Source organism: Solanum verrucosum, unplaced genomic scaffold (assembly GCF_900185275.1).
Source record: "Solanum verrucosum unplaced genomic scaffold, falcon-dt-bn FXZP01000182.1, whole genome shotgun sequence".
In the NCBI taxonomy this organism is placed as follows: domain Eukaryota; kingdom Viridiplantae; phylum Streptophyta; class Magnoliopsida; order Solanales; family Solanaceae; genus Solanum; species Solanum verrucosum.
Window position 1 is genome coordinate 1,930,075 of NW_026020378.1, and position 25,373 is coordinate 1,955,447.

The window sequence follows — 25,373 nt, forward strand, 5'->3', positions numbered from 1 at the left end:
TCCATTCCATTGCTTTCTCGACATCTTGCCAACCATTCTGGATATTTTTCCAAGTCCTAGACACTATCTTTTTGGGGTGTTCCCTGTTTGTCCTTTTATATTTGTCTATGAGGATCTTACTCCAAAGCTTGTAGGGGTTTTGCATTGCTCGCCATGCTAGGCTAGAAAAGATAACCTTGTTTTTCAATTCATTTTTCTAGAGTCCAAGTCCTCTCATGGCTTTCGTGTTTGTGATGCTATCCCAGCTCAGTAGGTGAATTTTCTTTTTTCAGCAGTAGTTCCCCACACAAAGTCCTTTTGCACCTTGTTAATTGTGTTGGTAATTTTAGCTGGCAACTTTATGTACTGCATTACATGAGAAGGGATCTTGCTCAAAGTGGCTTTTGTGAGAATTGTCCTGCTAGTCAGATTTAGGAACTTGGTTTTTCACCCTGACAGTCTTTTCTTCATGTTGTCGAAGATGAACTGGAAGTCAACATTTATGGGTCTCTTGTGGAAGATTGGGAAGCCAATGCATTTATCGAATGTGTCAGCAGCTCCAACGCCAAGGGTGATGGAGAAATTCTGGCGCACCTGGTTAGAGCAGTTCCTCAAGAAGATGATTTTGGATTTTTGGTGGTTGACTCTAATGTTAACATTACTAATACACTATATTTGACATTATTTTTATACACTACCAAATGACCCCTTACAATGAAGTGAAAATGAAAAGATAAATCATAAAAAAATAAAATAAAAATAAGCTGCAAAATGCAAATTAAAAGAAAGAGGATTAACAACTTGTTTGGATGGGCATTTAAGCTGGTCAAACTGGCTTAAAAGCTAGTTTTTGACTTATTAGAGTGTTTGACAATTATCAAAGTGACTTATTTTAAGTCAAAAATGACTTATTTTAAGCCAAAAGCTAAAAGCTAGGTGAGGGGAGCTTTTTTTTTTTTTACTTAAAAGCCCTTTTATGTTGACCAAGTATATTACCTTTTTGCCCTTAATTCTTTTATACAATTTCCAAATTGCCCATATTGAATTATTATTATTATTATTATTATAATATTTTTTTAAATTATTATTATTATTTTATTATTATTATATTATTTATTTTATTATTATTATTTTATTATTATTATTTTATTATTATTATTATTTTATTATTATCATCATTATTATTATTATTATTTTATTATTATCATTATTATTATTATTATTATTATTATTATTATTATTATTATTCCTCTTATAAATAATTTGTGGTGGTAAAGAAATATGTGAATGATAGGAAAATATTATTACTTATGGATGTAAAATATAAATTAATTTTGTTTAAATTTTTTTAAAAGTATAAAAACCTTAAATTAATCAACTTTTCATCATGTTAACAACTTAAAGGGTATTTTAGAAATTTTGATCAAAAAAGTGTGTACCAACACTTATTTGCCAAACACATTAACAACTTTTTTTTCAACTGCAACACTTTTATTCAAACACATAACTACTTATTTTAAAAATAAATTTCAGTACTTTAAAAAGTTACTTTTTAAAAATTACTTTTTTTTAAGTCAATCTAGACGGGCTCTAAATACTGAAATAGTGTATAATTAAAAAAAAAAACTAAAAAAAGTGGTGACATTTGAACCCGAAGAACCGGCTATATTTTCGTATCAGTTCAATTGGAATGAAAATCCTTTCACCTTCTTCTACCTGCTACAAATCTTATGGTTTAACTGTGGAGAGGTCTGGATTTATGCGTATATACAGAATACATCATTGAAACTCAGATCAAACGACTATGAGGAGCTTTTCAACTTCACTGTTTAGTTGTTTCTTCATTCTCATACTTGTTCTAAACCCAATCTCATTCACTCATGGCAACATGTAAGTCCTCTTACCATCACTATCCAATTTTGCCTTACTTTTTGGAAAAAATTTAGATCCTTTGGGGGCTCTTGGCTTGAGTAGTGATAGAGATAAGCAGTGGCCGATACAAGATTTTCATTAAGGGGGTTCGAAATAATAGTGATTGAGAATTGAACTGAAATTTGAATACCCTAAACCACTGACCTAACCTCTATTCTTATGTTAAGTGTATTCAATTTTTTTTATATATATACATAAAAATAGAAAAGGTAACTTATATATATTGTATAAGCTTTTACAGAGGGGATTCGTGCTAGATTCACTCCTGGGCTAAGGTGATTAGGCAGAATATGCCACAACTTTAGCTCACTGATGATGTGACTCTTGATAGGAGGGTGTAGGTCAAAGATTAGGATAGAAGGTTAGTAATAAGTCAGACGTGTTTTTTTCCCATTCTCGGAGTTTTAGCATTATTATTCAGTTTTTTACATATTTTTAGATTTCTATTGCTACATGTTTTTCTTTAGCTCGATATCTTATTTTCTTGTTGTTTCTGCGTGTTACTGCTGCCACCTTTTCATTTACCTTTTATTTTTTAGCCTTGTATATTATTTTCTTGAAATTGTTTCTGCATGTTACTGCTGCTTTTTTTTCATGTTCGTTCAACCAAGGGTCTAGTGGGAGTAGTCTCTCTACCTTGAGAAGGTAGGGGTAAGGTCTGCATATACTTTACTATCCTTGGACCCCATCTATGGGATTACACTGGGTTTGTTGTTGTTGCTATTGTAGATCCCTATGTGAGTTTTGCAATATATTGTTGGATTTAACTTTAACACATAAATTTGACCTGTCAATGTAATTTAATTGGCCGGAACAGCTTAGTATACTTTCCAGGTTACAAATCCATGCTTATTATGGATAGTTACCTATAGGCTATAAGGATTTCAGTTACAGGGTATAGAATTTGTATACCTTTTCCAAGTTACCTGCAATTGTTCTTTAGATAATTGCATAATGTAAATATGTTATAAAAGCTAAAATTCATAATGTTATAGGATGGATATAAAAGTTTTGCAAGTCGGACAGGAGCTAATGAAGGAAACTCTTCCATTACAATCTGGATCGAGACTATATGAACTGCAAGGGTTGAATTCCAATAAGTGGTATGAAGTGAAGATCTCATATCCTGCTTCTGTATGTACATTTTCATTCTTGCCTACTACTAGATTTCTATACCCTATTGGTATTTAAAGCTTTAAACCTTCACTTTTTCAACATATAACAGATACCAGCTACTTTTACTCTACAACTAAGTAAAGGAAGTTCAGTGCTAAATGTTGGTAGGAAGTTACTGAATACTGAAAAGATTATTTTTCAGGCGGACAACAGTCTTCAATTGCTTGGTGACAAGGTTTGGTTATGTCTGCATCATATATAATGATTCTCATCTATTCTTTTGCTCATTTTTACCTCTGAAGTGGCACTGATAATGGAATTTTTCACAGGGTGAAATGTTTGTTCTGGTAAATGTGGAGCCTGAGGGAATTGTTGCAATACCTGGGGTAAAGGAGAGGGAACACATCATATATAATATAGGTAAACGTTTCCCCTTAATTTAGATAGTTCAGAGTTCCATCTAGCATGTTTAATCGTCTTCTCTCATGCCAATATAGTAATTATGTTACCCAAGTTGTCATCATTTAGAAGCGAATTGGCAATGCTAAATTTTCAGGCACACCTTAACCTCCTTTTTATCCCCAGAAAAAAAGAGTGGGAAGGAAGTAAGAACATTCACCTATGACTTGTATTTTTGAGTCAATTGCCATAAAAATGAAAAAAGAAGATAAATGCTATAATTGAACACCTTCTAATAAATTGGAATTCACAAAATTAAAGGCGTATTCGCATAACACTCTTTGATCTAGGAAGCACATTTATGCTAAACAGAAAGATGTCAAAGTATGCAATGTTGAAATTTATCTAGGCTGTCAGTTAGCTTTACAGATACACCACGTCATAACAACAACAATTCCCAATGTCAAGCAAATTGGGGTCGGCTGTATGAATCGCCCATATTGCTCCAAGTGTCAAGTCCTTTAGATCTCTAGAGCTTTGTGAGCTCCTTGAATAGCTAGGAGTTTTTTGCTATCAGGAGACTTGACTTTTTTTTTTTTTTGCAATCAATTGCATCCTCTAGATGGTTGATTTAATGGAAGAGTAGTTGATTAAAAGAAAAAAATTCAAGTAGACCCCATTAGATCTAAGACTTGTTGCATAAGATTGTCAAAGGAAGAACATTGAACATGTGAAGCCTCTTGCCATTGTCTGGTGATTCTTCTATTATTTATCCTATTAAAAGAAAGTAGAATTTTAATATGTGCTATAAAGATTGCCGTTACTTGTCACTTGAAGAGAAAGAAAGGTAATTTGGTGCGAGAAACGTAAAATGTGGGAAAAAAAGATGGAAAGGCTTGTGCATGCTTAACAGGCTTAAGTGCTCAGCTGGATATATGCTAAAAAGTTCTAGTTTGGTGGAGGTTCTATGATATAGGATGAGAGTTTATTATGGCGACGAGAATTTTTGAACCATGATCTGCAGAACTCCTTGAGCTGCTGTCACCAGTGGCCATTGCAGCTATAGGTTAGCAGCAAACTCCTTTCAGGAGATGTGTTGGTCTTGGGAAGTTCAATTTTAGCAGGTATTTTATGATGCCTCCTTAAGAAGGGAGAATTGCAAGATAAAATTCGGTATGGATGGTTATAGAATTGATCACATCAAATCCTATTATAACAACACCTGTCACATATATTGTCTTAAGATGCCTCCGAGCAGTTTTCTAGTAAAGGTATCATAGCAATATAGATATTTCTAATCTGGAGTAGAAACAATAGGAAAAGCTAAATTCAGGTTGATGTTTGTAACCACATAGTATTGCATAGCCAAGTTGCTTTTAAGCTTCAGTCTTGTTAGCAGATTTCACACCTATCTTAGGCTTGTGAGCTATTTGTCCAAGTTTAACAAGGAAAAAAAATAAGCCACTTCCCTCACATGTCTGGCAGTTTAAGGAGACAAGATTGGAAGGTGAGTCAACCAGTGGATTGACTAATATTTCTCCATCAATGCGATAGCAAAAATTCTTTGCTAGAGTAAAGGAGAAGAGGGCATGTGGACAAACCCTCCCCTGACCATAATAGGAATTGAGGCTCATTCTTTGTGTATCAGCCATGATCTCTCTCATTTTTATTTAGATATTAACATTTTATCAAAACTTACTATTAAGTAGTTATATCTTTCAAGTTGTATCTCTGTTTATTATTACTATTAGCCTATCCGATCAGAATAAATTTTGCTTGGTTTGAAAACTAATGTGAATGAGAAGAGTTTTTTTTTTTTCAAGCAATAAGAAGAGTTAACTGGTGTGTGTTTTATCTTCTCTCATGGACCTGTGGTTGAAATAAGTTTTTGATTCCATAACTAGTAAACAAAGTAGTCAAAGCGAAAAGCATAGAAAAACGCCAAAGTGTACTGGGGCTTTAAGCCCATTATGGTACTTAAAGCACGAGTGGCACTAATGAAGAAAAATATTTTATATATAATGCAATAGAAGGGAACTATTTATTTGGACAAATAAACTATAAAATATATATTTTAGCGAAATATATGAAGTTAAAAAGATGTCAATAAAGCACCAAAGGGTGTAGCAATGGTTAATGAATTGGGTTGAAAATCTTTGGTCTCAGGTTCAAAACCCACAGAGGCAAAAACACTAGGTGATTTTTTCCTATTTGTCCAAAACAAAATGATGTCAATCAAGTAGAACAATTTTAGTTTCTGATTTAGATGAAAAAGTTTCTCGGGGCTGGTTTTCATATGGTACTAGATTTCTGACTTCTTCTTCCTTACAATTAAAATTTCATTCGTACTGTTTTCTAACAAGTAATGTATCAGTTTGCCAACTATATTTGTTGTCTAGTGCTGTCCTATTAAAGACAGTGTCTACAGTTGATGCCCTTGTATCTTAGGACAGACAGTAAAGCACCACCTAAACGGGGTGATGCGTGTAACCTTTGTGAACTTACACATCCAAAACAGCCCTAGATATGCTTTCTCAAGTTCATCTTAGATGATGCCTAACTATTCTATAAAAGCATAAACAATCAAATAAATAAGAATGCTAGGCGTTAGAATAGCGCTTGATGGAATACTCCCACTCAACATATCAAGTGCACTGTGCTGAAGAAATCTTTTTTCACAGTGCAATTTTGTATGCACTTGAGTACTACATTAATCTTTCATGTTCTAATATGTTGCATTTGGGTAGTTTGATTTTCTTTTTAATTCATTGTGTCCTGCTGTCTAGGACAATTTTACGACTAGTTGCAGTAAGCCATCTCGATGCACTGAGCTTAATACAATGCAGTGCGCTGTATCACCTTTCTCCCTCCCTTTTCCTACTCTTCTTGTCGTTATGGATTTAATCTGTAGTTTCTTTGCTCTGGGCTTGAGATCTTGAGCTTCATTGCGCATGCTTTTGACACATAACAGTGGAAAATCATTCCTCGTACCAATTACACCCACCTTCAAAACAAACACAAATAGGCAGTTCAAAGCAATAAAATATCACTCAAGGCATTCAATTCAAATAAAAAGAATTGTGTTGAATGTTTGTAACATCTCTGGGTCATCAATTGTGTTCTTGGTTGTAATGATAGGGATTGCAAATGTAGGCTAAAAAGTGGCTTGTAGCTATAATATCTGAAGACGAATGAGGTCCTTTGGTTTGTTCCAACCCATTGACAGAATGTAGCTTTGACTTCTGTATTATTGCAGCCAGTATCTCGTTAAACTGTGCCCCTCTTTTCTTTGATGTTGAAATATTGTAATAACTATTGTGGAGTATTAGTCAATAGAAAACTTCTTAGCTCAATTGCATATCTGCTTTTCTATACTGGTCTATCTACAATGTGATCTTACCTACAATTGTAAAATTTTGATTTGTGAAGTTGTGGATAGCTCGTGGATTTCCTGTTCCTTTTCCCTTTGATGTTAAGAACATTAAAATGACTGTTGTAGAATATGGTCAAATGAACAGCTTTTCATGATGATTATGACCCCTGTTTCATGATACGCTTGCCGTCCAACAGCCTTGTCTTACTGAAGCTTTTTGGCAGCTGTGGCCTGTGTATTTGTTAGTATCTTCAATTGTTACTCCTTCACAGTGTCTTGCTAATATTATGTGCATTTCCATGGCAGTATGTGATGAGCTACTATTTGGCATCCCTCACCAAGCATGGTATGTCGTAGTGCTGGTGGTGCTCTGCTTGGCACTGGCACTTGTAATCCCGTCATTTCTTCCATCATATGTTCTACCAAGGAATCAAGGATTAGATGCTGCTAATCATGGTATTTCTAAGGACTCTTGATCATGTTCTGGTATGTCACCAGTGACGTAACATACATTCAGCAATGGGTAGTAGATCTTGAAGCTCAAGTATTAGAAAACTTTCTAACTGGTGTAAGGTAGTTTTGTTAATTGCAAATGATTAAGATCTGCGTCATTACTCAATGCAACTCTCACAACCCCTATCTCTTTATGTATTATTTTCCCTTCTCTTGGCTGTAAACATGGAGTTAGTTTGTTCTGTCATTTTTCTAGCTTGAATAAAGTATCTGCTTGCAAAATTTTCATGTGATATTGTTGAAGTGAATTAACATCTAGTAGCCTCTGTTCATAAATGTGCCCCTTGTTATTAGCGGAAAGGAATTAACCCTATTTCAGAACCAGGAGAAGCATCAAGATACATGTGATACACCTTACTTTTCCCATACTGCTATCTTTCTTGAGGTAGAACCGGGAATCTTTTCTCAATTTTAAACAATAATATGAATTCCTTGTTAAGAATTTTGAAGTTTTTTCCTCCTTATTTCCCTTCTTTGTTGTACTTGCCGTCTTTTTTGCCTTTCTGTTTAAAAAAAGTAATTTGTTGGTGTTTTTATTTTATTTGTACTTCTATTTTTTTTTGTTATAGAAGAACTGGAGATGCATCATACGTTACTTTCAATTTGTCCATCTTTTCCTTCTCCCCCTGCCAAATGTTTGATCCTAAATGCTCATAAAACTAAAGGCTCATGCCAAGCTTCCCATCACTCCTGCACACTTTTCTAGACCCCTCATGTCTCACACCACCCAAGAAGATGATGCCAATTGTATTTTCATGTGTCCTTAGGATCCCCACTTTATCACAAAAAAAAAAACTATATAATGCAAGACTCTCCTAGTCCTTTGCATTCATTCTCAGTTCCTACCTAAAAGTATAACAACCTCTATTGTTAGAAGTTTTAGCCATGTCTGATCAGCAGAAAGAACTCCGTGGATCACCTCCAAATTACGAAGCCTTGAGGCTCATGGCAGCAGGAACACTTGGTGCTGCTTTGTTAGGCTTGTCCAGTCTTACTTTTGCAGGGACAGTTATATTTCTGATCCTTGCTGCCCCATTCCTTGTCGTGTTCAGCCCAATTCTTGTTCCAGCTGCGATGATTCTCATCTTGAGCACTGCTGGTTTCTTGTTTTCTGGTGGGAGTGGAATAGGGGGATTAGCTGCAATATTGTGGTTGTATAGGAAAGCTCGTGGGCAACTTCCGTATGCTGCAGACCAACTTGATTTTGTTAGGATGAAGGTTGCAAGCAAAGCTTGGGATATGAAGGAAAGAGCTAAAGAGGGTGGACAATTTGTGCAGAACAAGGCCCAGGAGAATACAGAAGCCTAATTATATGAAATGTTATTAAAGTGCAATTTGTGTTGCCTTATCTTAAGACTGAGTAATATCCCAATAATAAAGGGGGAAAAGAGAATGTATGTGTTGTTCCTACTGATCTTGGCATAGCTTTATCTCTGTTAAAACTCTGTTTGTACGATTTTTACGTGTTGTTTCATAATATATTGTATTGTATCGTATTTGTTGTATTGTATTGTTTTAATAAATATAATATTTAAATAGATTGTATTGTCTCTGTTGTTACATAATGGGCAAAAGGCATAAATTACCCCCTAAACTTGTACCCAAAAGTCATTTACACACTTTAACTAATGAGGCGACCTATTACACACCTCAAGTACATAAAAGTATATTTATTTCTCCCTTCCGTCACCCAACCCAGGGCGCGTTTCACTCCACATAGTTGAGCGCGTCAACACGCTAATAAAGTCATTTTTATTTATTTTTTTAATTAAAAAAACTCAACCCAACAGTTATATTCCCATTCTCTTCATATAACCCACCCACCCGACCCTAATGAACAAGAACCCTAAATTTTCACCCAAAAATTTGAATCAAGAACCCTAAATTCAAACATAGTTCAAAACTCCTTTTGAATCAAAGGTGGTAACTCTTTTCCATTTTGATTCATTCCTCTCTTTTTCATTTTGATTTGTTTCTATCTATTTTGTATTTTGAATTTTTAGTTGTTTGATTCGCGGTAATTCTTATAAAGAAAATTTAGATGAAATTGAAGAAGCAGCAGCAGCGGCAACAGAAAAATCTACAGGGGAAAGAGGAGACATTGGAGAAGACTGCTAATAACTTTTGGATTTTACGTTACGGAGATAAAATCCAAGTCCTTCTGCTGCTGTTGTTGTTGTTGAAGTAGCATCATTTGTTGCTGTTGTTGAAGTTGTAGAAATTGCAATTGTTGTTGTTGTTGAAACTCCGCAAGAGATCGCTTCCCCATCAAATTTGGTCTTCCTTGATGAACGATTTGCAATTGTTGGTGTTCTTAGAGAAAGGAAACGGGTGGGTGAAATAAATGGACTAGGGTAAAATAAAATGGATTTGGGTGAAAAGAATCGGATTTGGGTGAAAAGAAATGGGTTTGGGTCAAATGAATCGGATTGGGGTCTTTTATTACGTGGCTTCACTAGGAGGCGAGTGGCTCTCACTCTAGGCATAATGTCCTGGGTTGGGTGATGGAAGTGGGAAATAAATATACTTTTATGCACTTAGGGGCCGTTTGGTTACTGGTTAGAGTTATGCAGGTATTAGTTATACATGGTTTAGTTATGCAGGGTTTAGTTATGCAGGTATTAATTATGCAGGGTTTAGTTATGCAGGTATTAGTTATGCAGGGTTTAATTATGCGGGTATTAGCTATGTGGATATTAGTTATGTAGGTATTATTTAGTTATGTAGAGATTACAATACATGAATTATTAACTATTATATTAAACTTGTAGTAAATTATTAATATATATTATTTACAAAATAATAATACATGTTAATAAAATGTGGAATATATTGAATAATATACAATACTAATATTTTTTATTTTTTTTAATCAACATTGGACCATGTCTATTTATTCATCAAATAAAAATGTGTCCAAACAAGGTCCAAGAGTGACCAAGTCGGTCAACAAAATAGACAAAACAAAAACAACTAGAAATAATCTAATTTGGAAACAAAAAAATCCTAAACTGATAGAACAACTCCAGCATAATGCTAATATTTGATTAGCATATGTACCGTCAAAAAATATACAATCAAATCTCTAATATTAAAAAAATATTTATATTTGCATAATAAATAAAAACGGTAAATATAAAAAAAATGAAAATAGTCTATATATAAAAAGAAATAAAAATAACAAACGTAGATAGGAAAACAGTAAAGTTTCCAATTAAATAAAATAAAATAAATTAAAAGAAATGAAAATGATCTATATATAAAAAGAAATAAAAACAACAAACGTATATAGGAAACAGTAAAGTTTCCAATTAAAAAATAAAAAATAAATTAATATGGTAAATATGTAATCTATCATTTTAATACATGTATAACTAATACCCACATAACTTATTCCACCTTCTACCCTGCATAACTTTATACATAGATTTCCTCATAAGTTATGTTGGTATTAATTATGTAGGACTACAAAAATGCAACCAAACACCGTATAAATTAATACATGAATAACTTTTATACAACATTTAAATTCTTACCAACCAAACGTGGTATAAGTTATGCTGACTTTTATACCTAATACAAAACTTCTACCAAACACAGTAAAGCTAATGCAACTTTTTATACATGAATAAGATGTCTCTTATACAGTAACCAAACGACCCCTTAAGGTATGTAATAGGTCGCCCCATTAGTTAAAGTGTGTAAATGACTTTTGGGTACAAGTTTAGGGGGTAATTTATGCCTTTTGCCTTACATAATGTCAATAATGTCATACATCAACCATTTGAATGATGATACATTGTGATATAAAACGGTAGGGTAAAGAATAAAAATTGATTAATTAAAAACAAGTACATCAAATCAATCATTATATGAAATAAAAAATTTTGATTTTATCTAACGATGCATTTAAATGATACGATATAATAAACTTTAAGTGACAATTAAAATAAATATGGCATTTAAACTAATAATACAATATAACTTAAATAGCACAAAATTAATATTGGATAACTCCTAATTTTCCGTGGAACAAAATAACTTAAATAGCACGAAAATAATATAAAAGATTCATATAAACCCCAAACTATATGTTTGAAGCATTATTAATTTAAGGGTTAAATAGTAAAAAACACACTTATATTATCCTATTTATTGAGTTTCACACTTAAGTTATCAAGAGTGTGAGTTTCCAAGCTGAACTATCACCTAATAGTTAACGAAACACACCTAAATGTTGACTAGATCAAAATTTAAATATTTGTCTAGAAATGCTTTTAGGAGTGCTTGTACCTAAAATTTCCATCCACCTAGCATATACAATAACTCTATTTATTGACACACTAATTTTTAAATATATTTTTATTCTACTTCTTTATAACTCTAAACTCTTTCCTTTTAAAATTGTTGAAGACGCTCCTCTAAAAAGGAATTTATTGAACAAAAAGAGTATCGCTATTGGTCCACGTGGCACGTTACCGAAAATATGACCGTTGTAAGAGAAATTATGTCCCCCGTCCCCCCTCTATATTCAAATCGAAAAAAACTTCAAACAACTCACCATTCATTTTTTTTCCCGTTTTGCCGTCCACTCTCTTCTTCTTCTTTCTTTGATTTCTTTTTTCTCTCTCTAGATAGATATAGAGGATGGGGATCGCGATGGAGAACCAACAACAACAACAACACAAGGTGAACAAACAAATCCACGATTTTTTGAATTTTGATTTGATTATTTTAAAATTTCATTTCGAGCTTTTTGACAAATTATGTGTAGGGATTCCATCAACTTTTGAAATTTATTGAGTAATTTAGGGTTATACATTGGACGAGCATGATTTCATTGAGTTTTTCTTCCTTAATTTGGAAGATTTGTAGAGATTCCAGCTCGGTTTATGATATGATTAGGGTTTTTATGTTCATTTTTTATGACCGGTATAATTTATTTATTTTTTAAAATTCCAAATTTGATTTTTGATGATATACTGTACAACAACAACAACAAGAATTTATTGTTATTTTTACTTAACTGATCTTTTATGTGGACTACAGAATTTTCAACTTCTACAGACTTCATCAGAGGCTGATAAAAAGAGATGGACACTAAATGATTTCGACATTGGGAAGCCTCTTGGAAGAGGAAAGTTCGGTCATGTATATCTAGCTAGGGAGAAAAGGGTAAGTCCTTAAAGCTTTACATGTTAAAAATGGCTGATAAAGCTACTTACTTTTTCAATTTCTCGGATTTATGCTTTGCGAGTGAGAATCTCTCGTTCAACATATTAGTTATCAGCTATGGTAGTACTAGTCTGTATACTCGAGGACCGACCGAGGTTCTAGATAAGAAATTTTATATAGCGTCTAATGGTAATTGTGGGAGGTTGGGGATGATATCTTATGGACATGACTTGAAAAAAAAAATCGAATTCTATTAGATAGACTTAACATTCTACAATCACATTCCAATACTAAGGTTAGTTGTTTCTTGAAAACAGAGCAATCATATTGTTGCATTAAAAGTGCTGTTCAAGAGCCAGCTAAAACAGTCCCAGGTTGAACATCAGCTTCGTCGTGAAGTTGAAATACAAAGCCACCTTCGCCATCCAAATATTCTGAGGCTTTACGGTTACTTTTATGACCAGGTAACTTGTCGTAACCTCTTCTTCTGTGCTGCTTGTTCTCAACTTTTGGTTTTAAGAACTTTCAAGAGACTGATGATAGCACTTACTAATGCAGAAACGTGTGTATTTGATCCTGGAATATGCTGCCAAGGGTGAACTCTATAAGGAGCTGCAGAAATGCAAATATTTCAGTGAACGACGTGCTGCAACTGTGAGTTCTTGTTGAATTACTGAACTAGTTTTACGTATATTATTGGAGATAGGGTAGTCTTTTCTTCAATTAGAGAAGTTTGTAAATGAGCAGATGGGGTAGTTTTTTCTTTAAATTTTCTGTTGTGGTCCCATTCTAGATAGCCTTCAGTATCTAATTATATTCATGCCCTTCACCATCTACTTTCAAACTGACAATAAGTTCTCTATTTTTTCTTTATCTTGGGTCTTGGAGCAGTATGTTGCATCATTAGCCCGGGCCCTGATATACTGTCATGGGAAGCACGTAATACACAGAGATATTAAGCCAGAGAATCTTTTAGTTGGTGCACAGGTATATATTTAGAATTGCTAAACAGTTCATACACTGCATTGCAGTAACATGACAGCTGAAATTAATTATTTTTAATATTTCTGCTGTTAGGGTGAACTTAAAATAGCAGACTTTGGGTGGTCAGTGCACACCTTTAATCGAAGACGGACTATGTGCGGCACTCTGGACTATTTGCCACCTGAGATGGGTATGCCTGTTTATATGCAAAAAGTTGCATTAGCATGATGGTTTCATTTTATATGATGTAACATGTTGGCAGTTTTATTCAAATGTTTTAGCATTTCTTTCACTGCTTTTACATTTTTTTCTGATACATTAATTGCTGAACTTGCAGTGGAAAGTGTGGAGCATGATGCAAGTGTGGACATTTGGAGCCTTGGTGTTCTGTGCTTTGAGTTTCTGTACGGGATGCCCCCATTTGAAGCAAAGGAACACTCGGACACATATAGAAGGTGAAATTTTCTTCCAAAATGTAGACTTAACTTCAGAAGAAATAGTACAATTTTGTACACAATTCCCCTCTTAGAAAACGTGTAAATTCTTTCCTACACTGCTATTGTCAAATCTTTAGTCACTAGTTACTTTCAGAATCTCCTTTTCAACTTCAAATACTCATGGACAAGTGTGAAATGACAATGAATTACCCATATAATGAACACAAGTAGTACTACAATTTTCAAGCCTTCCGTCAATAGCTAAATCTTGCATGGATGAGTTTGAAATAGCAGGAGACTATTATAATATTACCAGCTTAACACTTGTGGGTCTGTGGTAATTGACAAGGTTTTCCTATGTTTATGACAGGATTGTGCAAGTGGATCTCAAATTTCCTGCCAAACCAGTTGTTTCATCAGCAGCCAAGGACCTCATTAGTCAGGTTTTCCCCTAATCCAATTGAGATGCTTTGAAATACAGCAGCTTTGTAGTCTCGAGCCTAACTTGTTCTTTTGATTTCATGTTTGTGGGATACAGATGCTTGTAAAGGATTCTTCCCAGCGTCTGCCCCTGAAAAAGGTACTAGAGCATGCTTGGATTGTGCAGAATGCTGATCCTTCAGGCGTTTATAAAGGCTGATGAGAGAGTACTACATCACCAATTACTCTCACAATCTTTATGGCGGACTACAAATTGTTTTCATTTTTTACTGAAGAGCATCTTGCTCAGCTGGATCGTAAAATTATGTGATGTAACATAACCACACCAAGATGTTAAACCTTTGTGATCTTCAAAACCTTGCATGAAAGGAGGTTTCTATACAAAGGATATGTATTCATTTTGCTTTTTCTAAATGTTGTACTTACTATCTGCACTGTCTGGCTGCCATTGGATATTCATGCTGTGCTAGTGGTTTGTTTACCTGTAATCTCTCACTTTCATTGTCATCTCCATCTAACAACTGAGTTGGTGGGTGCTGACACTTTTGCGCTTGAACAATGTCTTTTGTGCTCAAGAAACTAGGCCGACTGTTGAAAGAAGTCGTGTCCACGTCTATTGTGACCACCTTATTTTGCTTCTCAGTAATGTGCTGCATAGCAAAGATGCTTATTCAACTTGTGAAAATGATGTGTCCATAGCAATAGGAGTCACTAGTGCCCATGACATAATTGATTAAACGGCTTTTGGTTCCCTTTTGGGCAACCAAGTCACAGTGGTGAAAATGATCCTAATAGAGCTTTTACATGCAAGGCGACAACATACAATGCACAAAGCTGTTGATGGTTTCAGTTATGCCATGAAATTAGAAAACAGAGATGTTTTATGTCATAATAGAGAGGCCAACACCATAACCCTGAGTACTGAACAACAAGTTGCTGATAACAATCTTAGAGAAAACGAGCATATGTCTTTCCTAAGGTGTAACTGCTTCTAACTGAATGGTAGAGCAAAATTTCAACTCTTTTATTTTTTCCAACTTACAGAAAGGCAGCAAACAATCTCACTTTAGTTATGTTTTATCAATAACGGTTATAGACTATCTAGTGACGAGTTTTGCAGCTAACTATGCAGAGAAGAGCTTATTATTTAACAGCAAACAACCAGCAATGAAGTGCCAGATAAGATTTGTAGTGGAGATGGACAAAAAAAAGTCTTTATAAGAACTTGATATTAAAAAAATTCTATACTAGGCTATTTGCCATGCATAAAAACATTGTAAAAGCATGTTACCACTATAGCAACCCATTAGCTTCACCACACCAATACCGTTCTAAGGACTTTGAGCTTCAACATGTGTTGCATTGATGGGACGTTGAACCTCCTCTACAGTATCAAAGCCAAATGACTTGTCGATGATCTGATAACAGAACAAACTCGTTTTTACCATTATTAGCTACTAGTTGCTCAAGTCAAATGAGAGGGGATACTGCCAAAATGAGATTTCCAGACATTACACTGTACTTCTAATATTGAGTAGTAAAGTTTATGCTTTGCACTTCGCAAGAAACTTCAGATTACTTCCTAAGGTTTTTAAATTGTTTATTGTACCAGAACAAAATATAATCAATTAAAACATGAAGAAATGAGAAATACTGGAATATCATTGCCAATTGTCTTTGGTATCCCAGCAACAACTTTGAGACAACACCCCCTAATTTCCTGCAAAAAGGGAGTAGGATTATACTAAAAGTGCTTGCAAAGATGAACAAAAATTCTCTTTTACCAAGAAAATAATTGATACCACCAAGGACCATCGGAACACGAAATCATATACCAAATAATGCATATAACAGTAGGGTGTTCCATTTACCATTGCGAAACTAAATATGCATCTAACATATTCAAAAGAAACATTTCCATGTAAGAGACCGGCAAGTCCGTGGAAACTATTAGAACATAAAGACGAGCTAGCCAGAACTAGTTAATAAGGTATATTCAAACATATTGAATCTCTGTGCAGATGATGTTTTGTGAGAAATATTGGAGAAAAATATTATTATTGTGTATTTGATAAACAAAAGATGTATAGTAAGATTGAGATTCAAAGAATGTGACATCAATGGACCTAAGGTATCGACGAAGATCGGGTAAATAACAATGATACCCTTTTTGAACTCGCGAGTAACCAAGGAAGACATATTTGAGAGCACGGGGGCTAATTTATCCCTTTTTGGGGGGATAAGTTATGAACAAAGCATGTGCTCCCAAAGACATGTGGGATGATAGAGTAAAGATGTGATTGAGAAAACAGTATGGAATGTGGAAACCTGATTCTAAATAGAAAATGAAGGCATTCTATTAATTAAAAATAGCAAGACCCAAGGACCCAAAAACACAGAGGAACATGGGACTCAATGAGAAGAGTGCTACCAGTCTCAATTAGATATCTATTCTTCTTTCCTACTACACTATTCTGTTGAGGGGTGTACGGACAAGATGCTTGATGAATAATTCTTTGGCGAGTAATAAACTTCAGAAATTAGGAGGATAAGTATTCTAAGGCATTATCACTACGAAAAGTACGAATAGAAACACCAAACTGATTTTGAATTTAAGCAAAGAAACTTTAGAATATACAAAATAACTCAGAACGATCTTTCATTAAGAAAACTCACGTGCATCTTGAACAATCATCAATGAAACTAAAGAAATAACGAAATCCTAAGGTTGAAATGACTCTACTAGAACCCCAAATGTCAAAATGAACTAATGAAAAAATAGACTTTGAACTCCCATCAATACTACGTGAAAATGTGGCATGGTGTGTTTCCCAAGTTAACACGACTCACAATCTAATGTGGATAAACTAGACAAACTAGGCACCATCTTGGCATCTTCTATAGCTTGGATAGACTCGGATGTCCCAAACGTTTGTGAATTAGGTCGGGAGGATCGGTAACAGAGCATGATGTGAAGGGATTTGTAGAGGTAAGATAATAAAGGCCTTGTGATTCATGTCCTGTGCCAATCATCTATCCCGTACTGCAGTCCTGCATAAGAAAAAAATCATCAAGAAAATGTTCTGCCACAATGTCGGGCACGCGTCAAATGACTAGAAGATGTCAAATTAAAAGGAGAACCAACGATATAAAGAACATAATTTAGAGTGACAGAAGATAGGGGTTTAGCTTGTGTAACCCTTTTTGATTTTGTTTGGATTCCATTGGCTAAAGTAATAGTAGGAAGAGACTATGAATAAACAGTATCAGAAAGACGTTTGCTTACTTGCTCGATACAGAAGGAACTCATCATATTATGTCTGAGCAATATGAGCAGTATTGGATGGTCGATCAGGCGGAGCAACCGAGGCTACTTGTGGAGATGTTTGTGTACTAGCACGATTTCGAAGAAACTCATTATATTCCTTTAGAGCAATAGGATCATAACTGGGTGGTGGACCATGCAAAACATAACATGTCACTAGTGTGTCCAATCTTATGGCAATAACTACACTTGGATCGAGGTTTCCCAAAACGACTTCCTCCTCACCAATTCTCCATAGACTGATATGTTCGTTTTACTATGATTTGAGATGCGAGAACAGAGGAGTCAACGATGGATGATGAAACACCTTTGTGATTAGGAGGCGCGGCAAGACGAAGTAGTCGGGAGAATAACTCAATCTATTGTAGGAACCATAGGACTAGCTAAAATCTTGACACACACTGAATCATAGTCATTAGGCAGTCCAACAAGTGTAAAAACTAGAAACAACATATGTTTGTGCTCTTGTTGTTTTTCCTCATTTGTAGTGATGGGCATCAACGTTTCAAATTCCTCCATGACTGCTTGTACTTGTCCCAAGTAAGTAGACATATCGGATTCTTGTTTCTTTAAGTCGATCATTCGAGATATCACATCATATAAATGAGATATGTCATTAGTGTATAAAGCACAAGCCTTTTGCCAAACTAAATAACATGTTTGGAATGGGCAAAACAAGGGCATCAACTTGGAATCAATAGAACGCCACAAGAGACAACATAATTGAGCATCAATCTTCTCCCATTGTGCTTTGATTGTTGCATCTTCTGCACTAGACTTTGCATTTTCATCTACCACACATGCTTTGTTCGTTAAGTGATCTTGGACACCTTGACCTTTGCACCACAACTCAACCGAGGAAGCCCAAGCTAGATAATTTGAACTTCCCATTAATGGTTCGGAAGTGATCATAACGCTCGAACTTCTAATTCCCATATTTTTTATGCCAAAAGTGTCAACCTCAAAATACATCTTGTTAAATCAGAACTCCACCCACCCACCCACCCAAAAAAAAAATTGGAAATAGAGTGCCGGAATCTGGAAAATAAACATCCAGTCGCCGGAAATACGATATGGTTGCCGGAAACTGGTCGGAATCAGAAAAAATATACGGTCAGCCTTGGAATGGAGAGGCAACCTCACTGGAAATTACTTTTGTCAAAAACTGGCAGAAAAAGCTCGCACGCTCAGGTGCGTGAGGCGTGTGAAGAACCAGAACTCAGAGGAGCTCACTGGGGTTTGCTCGCCGGAGTATTTCTCACCTTGTGGTGTTGGTTTTCACACAACACTTACAAAACAATAAAGGGACATAAATCAGTCTTTGACAGTCGCTGGAAAATCTGCACAGTGACCCTGATTTTGCTGGAATGATGTCAACAATGTTTTTCTCACAATTGCTCTGATATCATGTGAGAAATATTGGAGAAAAATATTATAATTGTGTGTCTACATTATTACTTATAGAACCTATTCCTAGACACTATAATACAATCCTTTACCAAGTAGGACACTATATACTATTCCTATTCCTATTCCTATTCTAAGTAGGATTGTGTATACTTATTCCTATTCTTACAATGTTCAGGCTTGGAACAAGATACTTGATTTGACCTTCGTAGAGTGATAGAGAATCTGCTCAAGAGACTGATTATAAAGAATAGATTATTGAACTTTCAGCAAAATATGTAAACCATATTTATTACCTTAGTCGAAACTGTCTCATGTTTTTGGGTGGGTATATACCTGGCCTCTTAATTTGCAGAATCTAACACCCCTCATAATTAAAGCTGCTCCTTTTAGCCCAGGGCACAAACCACCACATTTTCTATTGAATGGAAGATGATTTTACATCATCTGAACTGAAATAAACCTGAGAAATATTGAAGCTTTCTTCTGAGTGAAAGGTTTCATATTAATATCTCTATTGGTTACTGACAACAAATTGCACATTGCCATCCTTGAAGAAAGTAGGCATACCTTCTGATGTGGACCAGCACGCCGAAAATGTACTCCTCGATGACTGTCCTTATGAACAACAATCTACAAAATGATCAAACAAATTCATAACTATTACCACAATGAAAGAGGACAGATTGATGAACAAAGGAGCTCTCTTGGACAATTTTTTTTTCATTATAGGTAAATGAAGAGAGAAACTGACAAGGAATTTGAAAGTAAAATAAAGGACTGACTGAATAATTTGTCCCAGACAGTCGACTCAGGAAAAAATTTCTACACACTTATTTTGTCCTTTCACTGCAATGGCTTAGTAGATTGGCAACTATTGCAAGACTGAAGAAATGGTTCAGAATGCAAAGTTCAGTTTGGAGACTCTGTATCCACTCTGAAGAGTCAGCCATGTCTACTTTTCAATAGCTTCTACCATAGTTGCAATTAGTTGTTACTCTGTTCACGTTTACTTCAGCCTTTTGATCCTTAAAGGGACCGACTATAGTATACACTCACATAAAGTACGTTTTCTGATGCATCATTTATAGCAGTGGAATGATAAAAGTAAGTGGCCATAGAATTTCTCGTGAAGTGCTAATTTGATATTATTTAGTATCTATTGTTTCTCCAAAAACCCACATCAGACAATAATGGTCCTCTACTCTTGCTTTCCAGAAAGTTATATCTGTGCTTCATTTATGTGACTAGCATCCCACTTTGCAGAATCACTAACTCAACTATTGCAGATCAATGTGGCTATCTGTTAGTATCTATCATCTGTCTTACCATTTTATTAACTTTTGAAAGAGAAAGAAGTACAGACATTTTCTACGAAAGAAATTTATATACACAGGCAGAACATGTTAGAAAGAAGATTGCACCTTCTGAGGAACTGTATCATCCATGTCAACAAAGTGATGCCTGAAATCATAAAGACATTTTATAACTTGTCATGGATCAACTGCATAAAAACTTCCACATTGGCCTGATAGCATTAAAAAAAGAAAGGTCAATAATGGACTCACTTCACAACTGAGTATGCTGGATTAGAATGCAAGGGGTTATCATAAGTCTGTCATCAAGCAATGAAACGAAGAATAAAGTCGAGTTAGTAGATAGATCAACATCTAGAGCAACAAACACACATGATTGAGGGGATAACACAGATACATAGTTGAAATCAAGTATCTCGTGTCTAACAGATACACCTTTTATTTTCTGACTGAAAAAGTAAATACAACTCTTGCAAAAAGTAAATGTGAATTTCCATTAGTGTGTACAATAAGTATTAGAGGAGACGATTCAGAGACATGAAAAGGCCGTAATGAACAGCATTACATTAAGATACAAGAAAATTTCTAACACCTAAACTAGCATACATATATGGTACAAGAGATGCAATCACTTGCTTACAGACTTTGCTATCACTTCTTCCCACCATCCGATCCACTGTTCCCCTAAAACAACTCATGATTCAATAATTCAAAATCAATAGATATACATAAAAATATAAAAGGTACCTTATATATACTGTATTTTTTTTTACCAAGAGGGTTCAGGTGAATCCTTTGTGACCCCCTAGATCTTCCCCTGGGCTGAGGCAATTAGGCAGAATATGCCACAACTTCAGCTCACTGAGGAGGCGAGGACATGAACCTTGATAGTAGGGTGTGGAGGCCAAAGATTAGGGAAGAAGGTTAGTAGTAAGTCAGATGTATTTCTTTCTCATTCTCGGAGTTTTAAGCATTATTCTTCTGTTTTTTCCTTATCTTTAGATTTCTGTTACTACCTGCTATTCTTTTCTTTAGCCTCCATATCTTATTTCTTGATATTGTAGCAGCATGTCACTGCTACTTTGTCATGTTCGTTCAACCAAGGGTCTATCGGAAATCGTCTCTGTGTACACTCTACCCTTAAACCCCACCTATGGGATTACACTGGGTTTGCTGTTGTCATGGTAGATCCCCATGAAAGTTTTGAAATTATTGTTGGATTTAACTTTAATACATAAATTAGACCTGTCAATGTAATATAACTGGTCGGATCAGCTTAGCATACTTTCCAGGTTACAAATCCATGCTTATTAGGGATAGTTACCTATAGGCTATAAGGATTTCAGTTGCAGGGTGTAGATACCTTTTCCAAGTTACCTGCAATTGCTCTTTAAATAATTGCATAGAGTAAATATGTTTAAAAAGTTAAAATTCATAATGTTATAGGATGGATATAAAAGTTTTGCAAGACAGACAGGAGCTAATGAGGGAAACTCTTCCATTACAATCCGCATCGAGACTATATGAACTGCAAGGGTTAAATTCCAATAAGTAGTATGAAGTGAAGATCTCTTATCCTGCTTCTGTATGTACACTTGCATTCATGCCTACTACTTCTCTATACCCTATTGGTATTTAAAGCTTAAACCTTTACTGTTCAACATATAACGATTACCAGCTACTTTTACTCTACAACTAAGTAAAGGAAGTTCAGGGCTTAATGTTGGTAGGAAGTTACTGAATACTGAAAAGATAATTTTTCGGGTGGACAACAGTCTTGAATTGTTTGGTGACAAGGTTTGGTTATGTCTGCATAATATATAGTGATTATTGTCTGTTCTTTTGATCATTTTTACCTCTCAAAAGGCACAGCTTAACCTCTTTTTTATCCCCACAAAAAGTGATAAGGAATCAAGAACATTCACCTATGACTTGTGTTTTCAAGTTACTTGCCATAAAAATGAAAAAAAAAAAAGTAACTACCAGCCAGAAAGTTCTTGCAATACAAACATAGCCATTCAAATCAACTAACCATTAGTGTGTACAACAAGTATTAGAGGAGACAATTTAGAGGCATGAAAAGGCCATAATGATTAATGACCAGCATTACATGAAGACACAACAAAATTTCTAAACAGCTAAACTAGTAGCATACATATATGGTACAAGGAGATGCAATCACTTGCTTACAGACTTTGCTCTCACTTCCTCCCACCACCCGATCCACTGCTCCCTTGAAACAACTCAAAGATTCGAGCTTCAAGATCCTCCACACTAAACTTGATATGCCTCTCTGCGTACCTGCCAGAATCGTTATTACTCTGCAACCTCCCAATAAAGTTGCGATATGCTGGAGACAAAGACCCTGCTACAGAATTCCTTAATTCTTCCTTCAGTTGCTCATCAAAGATTATCCAAGTGGATTGAGTTTTACATATCTCCTCAAAGTAGGAATTGAATAACTTAAGCTTTTCTTTCAAAGATCTCGAAGCTCCAGTAGGTGACATAGCATTATTATCAATCTTCAGAACTCCTGAAACCTTACTCCACGAACTTCGGTGATAACTTACATGATACTGCTTAACTTTGGCTGCGTGTTTTCGTATCCAATCATCACCTAAAAGCAATCCCAACTCACTATCTTTAACTTTCTGAACAATGTATCTTTCATTATTCATCATAAAAACAGCCAACAAAGCAGAGTCCTTGTAAATCTTTGATTTTGCTTCCAGATTACTCTCAAGTAACTCCATAATCCATGCCATTTGAACAGCCAATGAAGAAGACGAAAGTGCTCTATCATCCCCATCTCTGTAATCAACAGCACTAGCAGATGGCACAACAATTTCCTCAAAAACCTGTTCAAGAGTAATCCGGGATCGACAAGCTGCACGAATATAATTCATCACGTATCGAGTAATTGGGTGGAGTCCACCGCCAGGCACTGGAGTCTTAGCAGGATCACGGCGAATCAAATTCTCCAACTCCATAAACATCCCTCTAATAGCCTCACCCAATCTTCTCCATATAGCCAATGCTTCATTCCTCAATAGCACACAATATTGATCCGAAAACATCAATTCAAATTCAGGCATCAAATCCCTAAGCGCCTCATAAACATCAAGTACCTTGAAAAGTCTCTCCGGTGCCCGACTAGAGATCGCAACAGCATCAGCAAAGTTGAGAAGTTGAATAGTAGAACCTCTAGAAACTTCCATGAAAGATAGATCAGAAACAGAGTTGAATCCAAAGAAGACCCGATCACAAAGTCGACGTTCACTCGGGAACAGGATTCGGAGAGCTACGTTGACCGCTTTAACCCATTTCTCAATCTCATCTTCAAGGTCATTCCACTGCATTTTCTGCACTTGATCCATACTCAGCTTCTGCAACCCCAATCTACTTAAACTCTCTTCCAAAAACTCTCTTCTAGACACACTATACGCGTGTGAACACTCTTTCTCATACCCAGCAGCCACCATTCTCTTAGCAATCTCATGTAGATCGCTAATGATTCCCGCTGGTAAAGCTTCAATAAGGATCCCGTAATCCGTTACAGGATGTGCTATAGGAATCTCATTATCATCATCATCATCAACTTCTTCCTCTTCAGATTCGTAGTAGTCTCCCAAATTATTACCACCATTCTGGTGGCGCGTGAGATCCACGGACTCGGAAGCGCGTTGCATGAGGGTAGTAAACTCATCTTGTAAACGAAACATAGCTTGTTGAAGTAAATCATCAGCTTTATCAAGAGAAACAGAAACAGATTTGTCATTTGCCATAGGATTCCATTCATGAATTATGGCCAATAATTGGTCAACAGAATCAAGGAAAGCAGCAGACTCAGCTGAATCAGACCATATATGATGCTGAGCGGAGAGATGACGAGAGATCTGACGATGAAGAGATTTAAGGGTTCGTTCAAGTGGTTGATCATCAGTAAGTTTTTCACGGAATCGATTATCAAAATTAGAGAAGATTTGAAGGATATCATCAGTCATAGTATCAGTATGACCAAGTGTTTTGGCGATATGACGAGCAACAGCTATGAGTTTTTCTTCACCATTTTCAGCCATGGATGCAACTCTCAAATTTGTGTATGGAGAAAGTGGGGAAGAAGAAGAAGAAGAAATGTTTAAGGATGATAAGAGTTGGGCGTTGAGGAAGTGGGACCCACAGAAAAGTCTATAAATTGCTCAATTATGTCTCCACCACTTTACATTAAATTGAGAACGCGCAAATTATCTAAACAAGGTTAGATCTTTCAATGATACTACTCAAATGACACCTGGTACAATCCTTTTTATTAATCTCTCTCACATGAAATCATATCATTTCTAAATTTTAATTGTATTGTGAGGTTTTTTTTTTTTTTATATATATATATAGAATCATAAATTTCTTCAATAATAAAAATACAAAAAAAATTGAGAACTTTTTATTTTAAAATCAAATATTTATATTTCATGTACTATGAAAATACTAAACAATTAGAATAATTTAGAGCTGTTTGGATTGACTTAAAAACGAATAGTTTTTAAGTCAAAAAAAAAAGTTAAATTGAAATGATTTTTAAATTAAAAAATAAAAAGTAGAGGAGACCTATTATTTATTTATTATTTATTTTAAGTCATTTTAAACTTATTTTAAGTTATTTTTTTACCTTGTCAAACACTTTCTAACTTATTTTAAGTTATTTTTGATTTATTTTAAATTATTATTTTTTATATTTGTCAAACACTTTCAAAAGTAAAAAACTAACTTAAAAGTAGATTTTACCAATTTTTAATCCAATACAAACACCCTCTTAATTACGACTATTATTCCTATTTTTTAATTGATCGGTCATGTCTTATACTCCCTCTATTTCAAATTACTTGAATTGTTGAGACATTTTTTATTTTTCAAATTAATTTAATTTTTCAATTTCCTAGACTACTTTTAGAATGTTCTTCTAATTTTACCCTTTATTA

At 35.0% G+C, this 25,373-nt stretch overlaps 4 protein-coding genes and 1 long non-coding RNA gene across 5 annotated transcripts; 3 read left to right on the forward strand and 2 right to left on the reverse strand.

The window, feature by feature from the left end:
* The first annotated feature begins 1,648 nt into the window (after positions 1 to 1,648).
* Positions 1,649 to 7,540, forward strand: LOC125838526 (uncharacterized). The gene is made up of 5 exons (XM_049517575.1): positions 1,649 to 1,869; positions 2,907 to 3,045; positions 3,137 to 3,262; positions 3,357 to 3,447; positions 7,106 to 7,540. The coding sequence occupies exons 1-5, from the start codon at positions 1,784 to 1,786 to the stop codon at positions 7,273 to 7,275; spliced, it is 612 nt and encodes a 203-aa protein (XP_049373532.1). The 5' UTR covers positions 1,649 to 1,783; the 3' UTR covers positions 7,276 to 7,540.
* A 109-nt stretch (positions 7,541 to 7,649) lies between these two features.
* LOC125838535 (oleosin Ara h 15.0101-like) lies at positions 7,650 to 8,656 on the forward strand. Its single transcript, XM_049517582.1, has one exon. The coding sequence runs from the start codon at positions 8,198 to 8,200 to the stop codon at positions 8,618 to 8,620; it is 423 nt and encodes a 140-aa protein (XP_049373539.1). The 5' UTR covers positions 7,650 to 8,197; the 3' UTR covers positions 8,621 to 8,656.
* A 697-nt stretch (positions 8,657 to 9,353) lies between these two features.
* On the forward strand, positions 9,354 to 14,730 carry LOC125838870 (serine/threonine-protein kinase Aurora-2-like). Its single transcript, XM_049517893.1, has 10 exons — positions 9,354 to 9,447; positions 9,501 to 9,643; positions 12,362 to 12,487; positions 12,805 to 12,951; positions 13,046 to 13,141; positions 13,379 to 13,474; positions 13,565 to 13,661; positions 13,809 to 13,926; positions 14,279 to 14,351; positions 14,447 to 14,730. Exons 1-10 carry the CDS (start codon positions 9,354 to 9,356, stop codon positions 14,546 to 14,548), a joined length of 1,092 nt encoding a protein of 363 aa, XP_049373850.1. The 3' UTR covers positions 14,549 to 14,730.
* A 4,718-nt stretch (positions 14,731 to 19,448) lies between these two features.
* LOC125838545 (uncharacterized) lies at positions 19,449 to 20,696 on the reverse strand. Its single transcript, XR_007443582.1, has 4 exons — positions 20,650 to 20,696; positions 20,506 to 20,545; positions 19,652 to 19,714; positions 19,449 to 19,544 (listed from the first exon to the last, which is right to left on the reverse strand). It is a non-coding gene; the product is annotated as an uncharacterized LOC125838545 (long non-coding RNA).
* Positions 20,697 to 22,397: 1,701 nt separating this feature from the next.
* LOC125838513 (exocyst complex component EXO70B1) lies at positions 22,398 to 24,545 on the reverse strand. Its single transcript, XM_049517560.1, has one exon. It carries the CDS (start codon positions 24,474 to 24,476, stop codon positions 22,599 to 22,601), a length of 1,878 nt encoding a protein of 625 aa, XP_049373517.1. The 5' UTR covers positions 24,477 to 24,545; the 3' UTR covers positions 22,398 to 22,598.
* Between the last annotated feature and the right edge of the window lie 828 nt (positions 24,546 to 25,373).

Bases quoted from the DNA above. Each gene is read 5' to 3' on its own strand.
- LOC125838526 (XM_049517575.1), top strand. From the start codon at position 1,784: ATGAGGAGCTTTTCAACTTCACTGTTTAGTTGTTTCTTCATTCTCATA. The intron at 3,263-3,356 runs GTTTGGTTATGT...AATTTTTCACAG, and splicing joins TTCAATTGCTTGGTGACAAG to GGTGAAATGTTTGTTCTGGT. The intron at 3,448-7,105 runs GTAAACGTTTCC...TTTCCATGGCAG, and splicing joins ACACATCATATATAATATAG to TATGTGATGAGCTACTATTT.
- LOC125838513 (XM_049517560.1), bottom strand. From the start codon at position 24,476: ATGGCTGAAAATGGTGAAGAAAAACTCATAGCTGTTGCTCGTCATATC.
- LOC125838535 (XM_049517582.1), top strand. From the start codon at position 8,198: ATGTCTGATCAGCAGAAAGAACTCCGTGGATCACCTCCAAATTACGAA.
- LOC125838870 (XM_049517893.1), top strand. From the start codon at position 9,354: ATGAAATTGAAGAAGCAGCAGCAGCGGCAACAGAAAAATCTACAGGGG. The intron at 9,448-9,500 runs GTTACGGAGATA...TTGTTGAAGTAG, and splicing joins TAATAACTTTTGGATTTTAC to CATCATTTGTTGCTGTTGTT. The intron at 12,952-13,045 runs GTAACTTGTCGT...TTACTAATGCAG, and splicing joins ACGGTTACTTTTATGACCAG to AAACGTGTGTATTTGATCCT.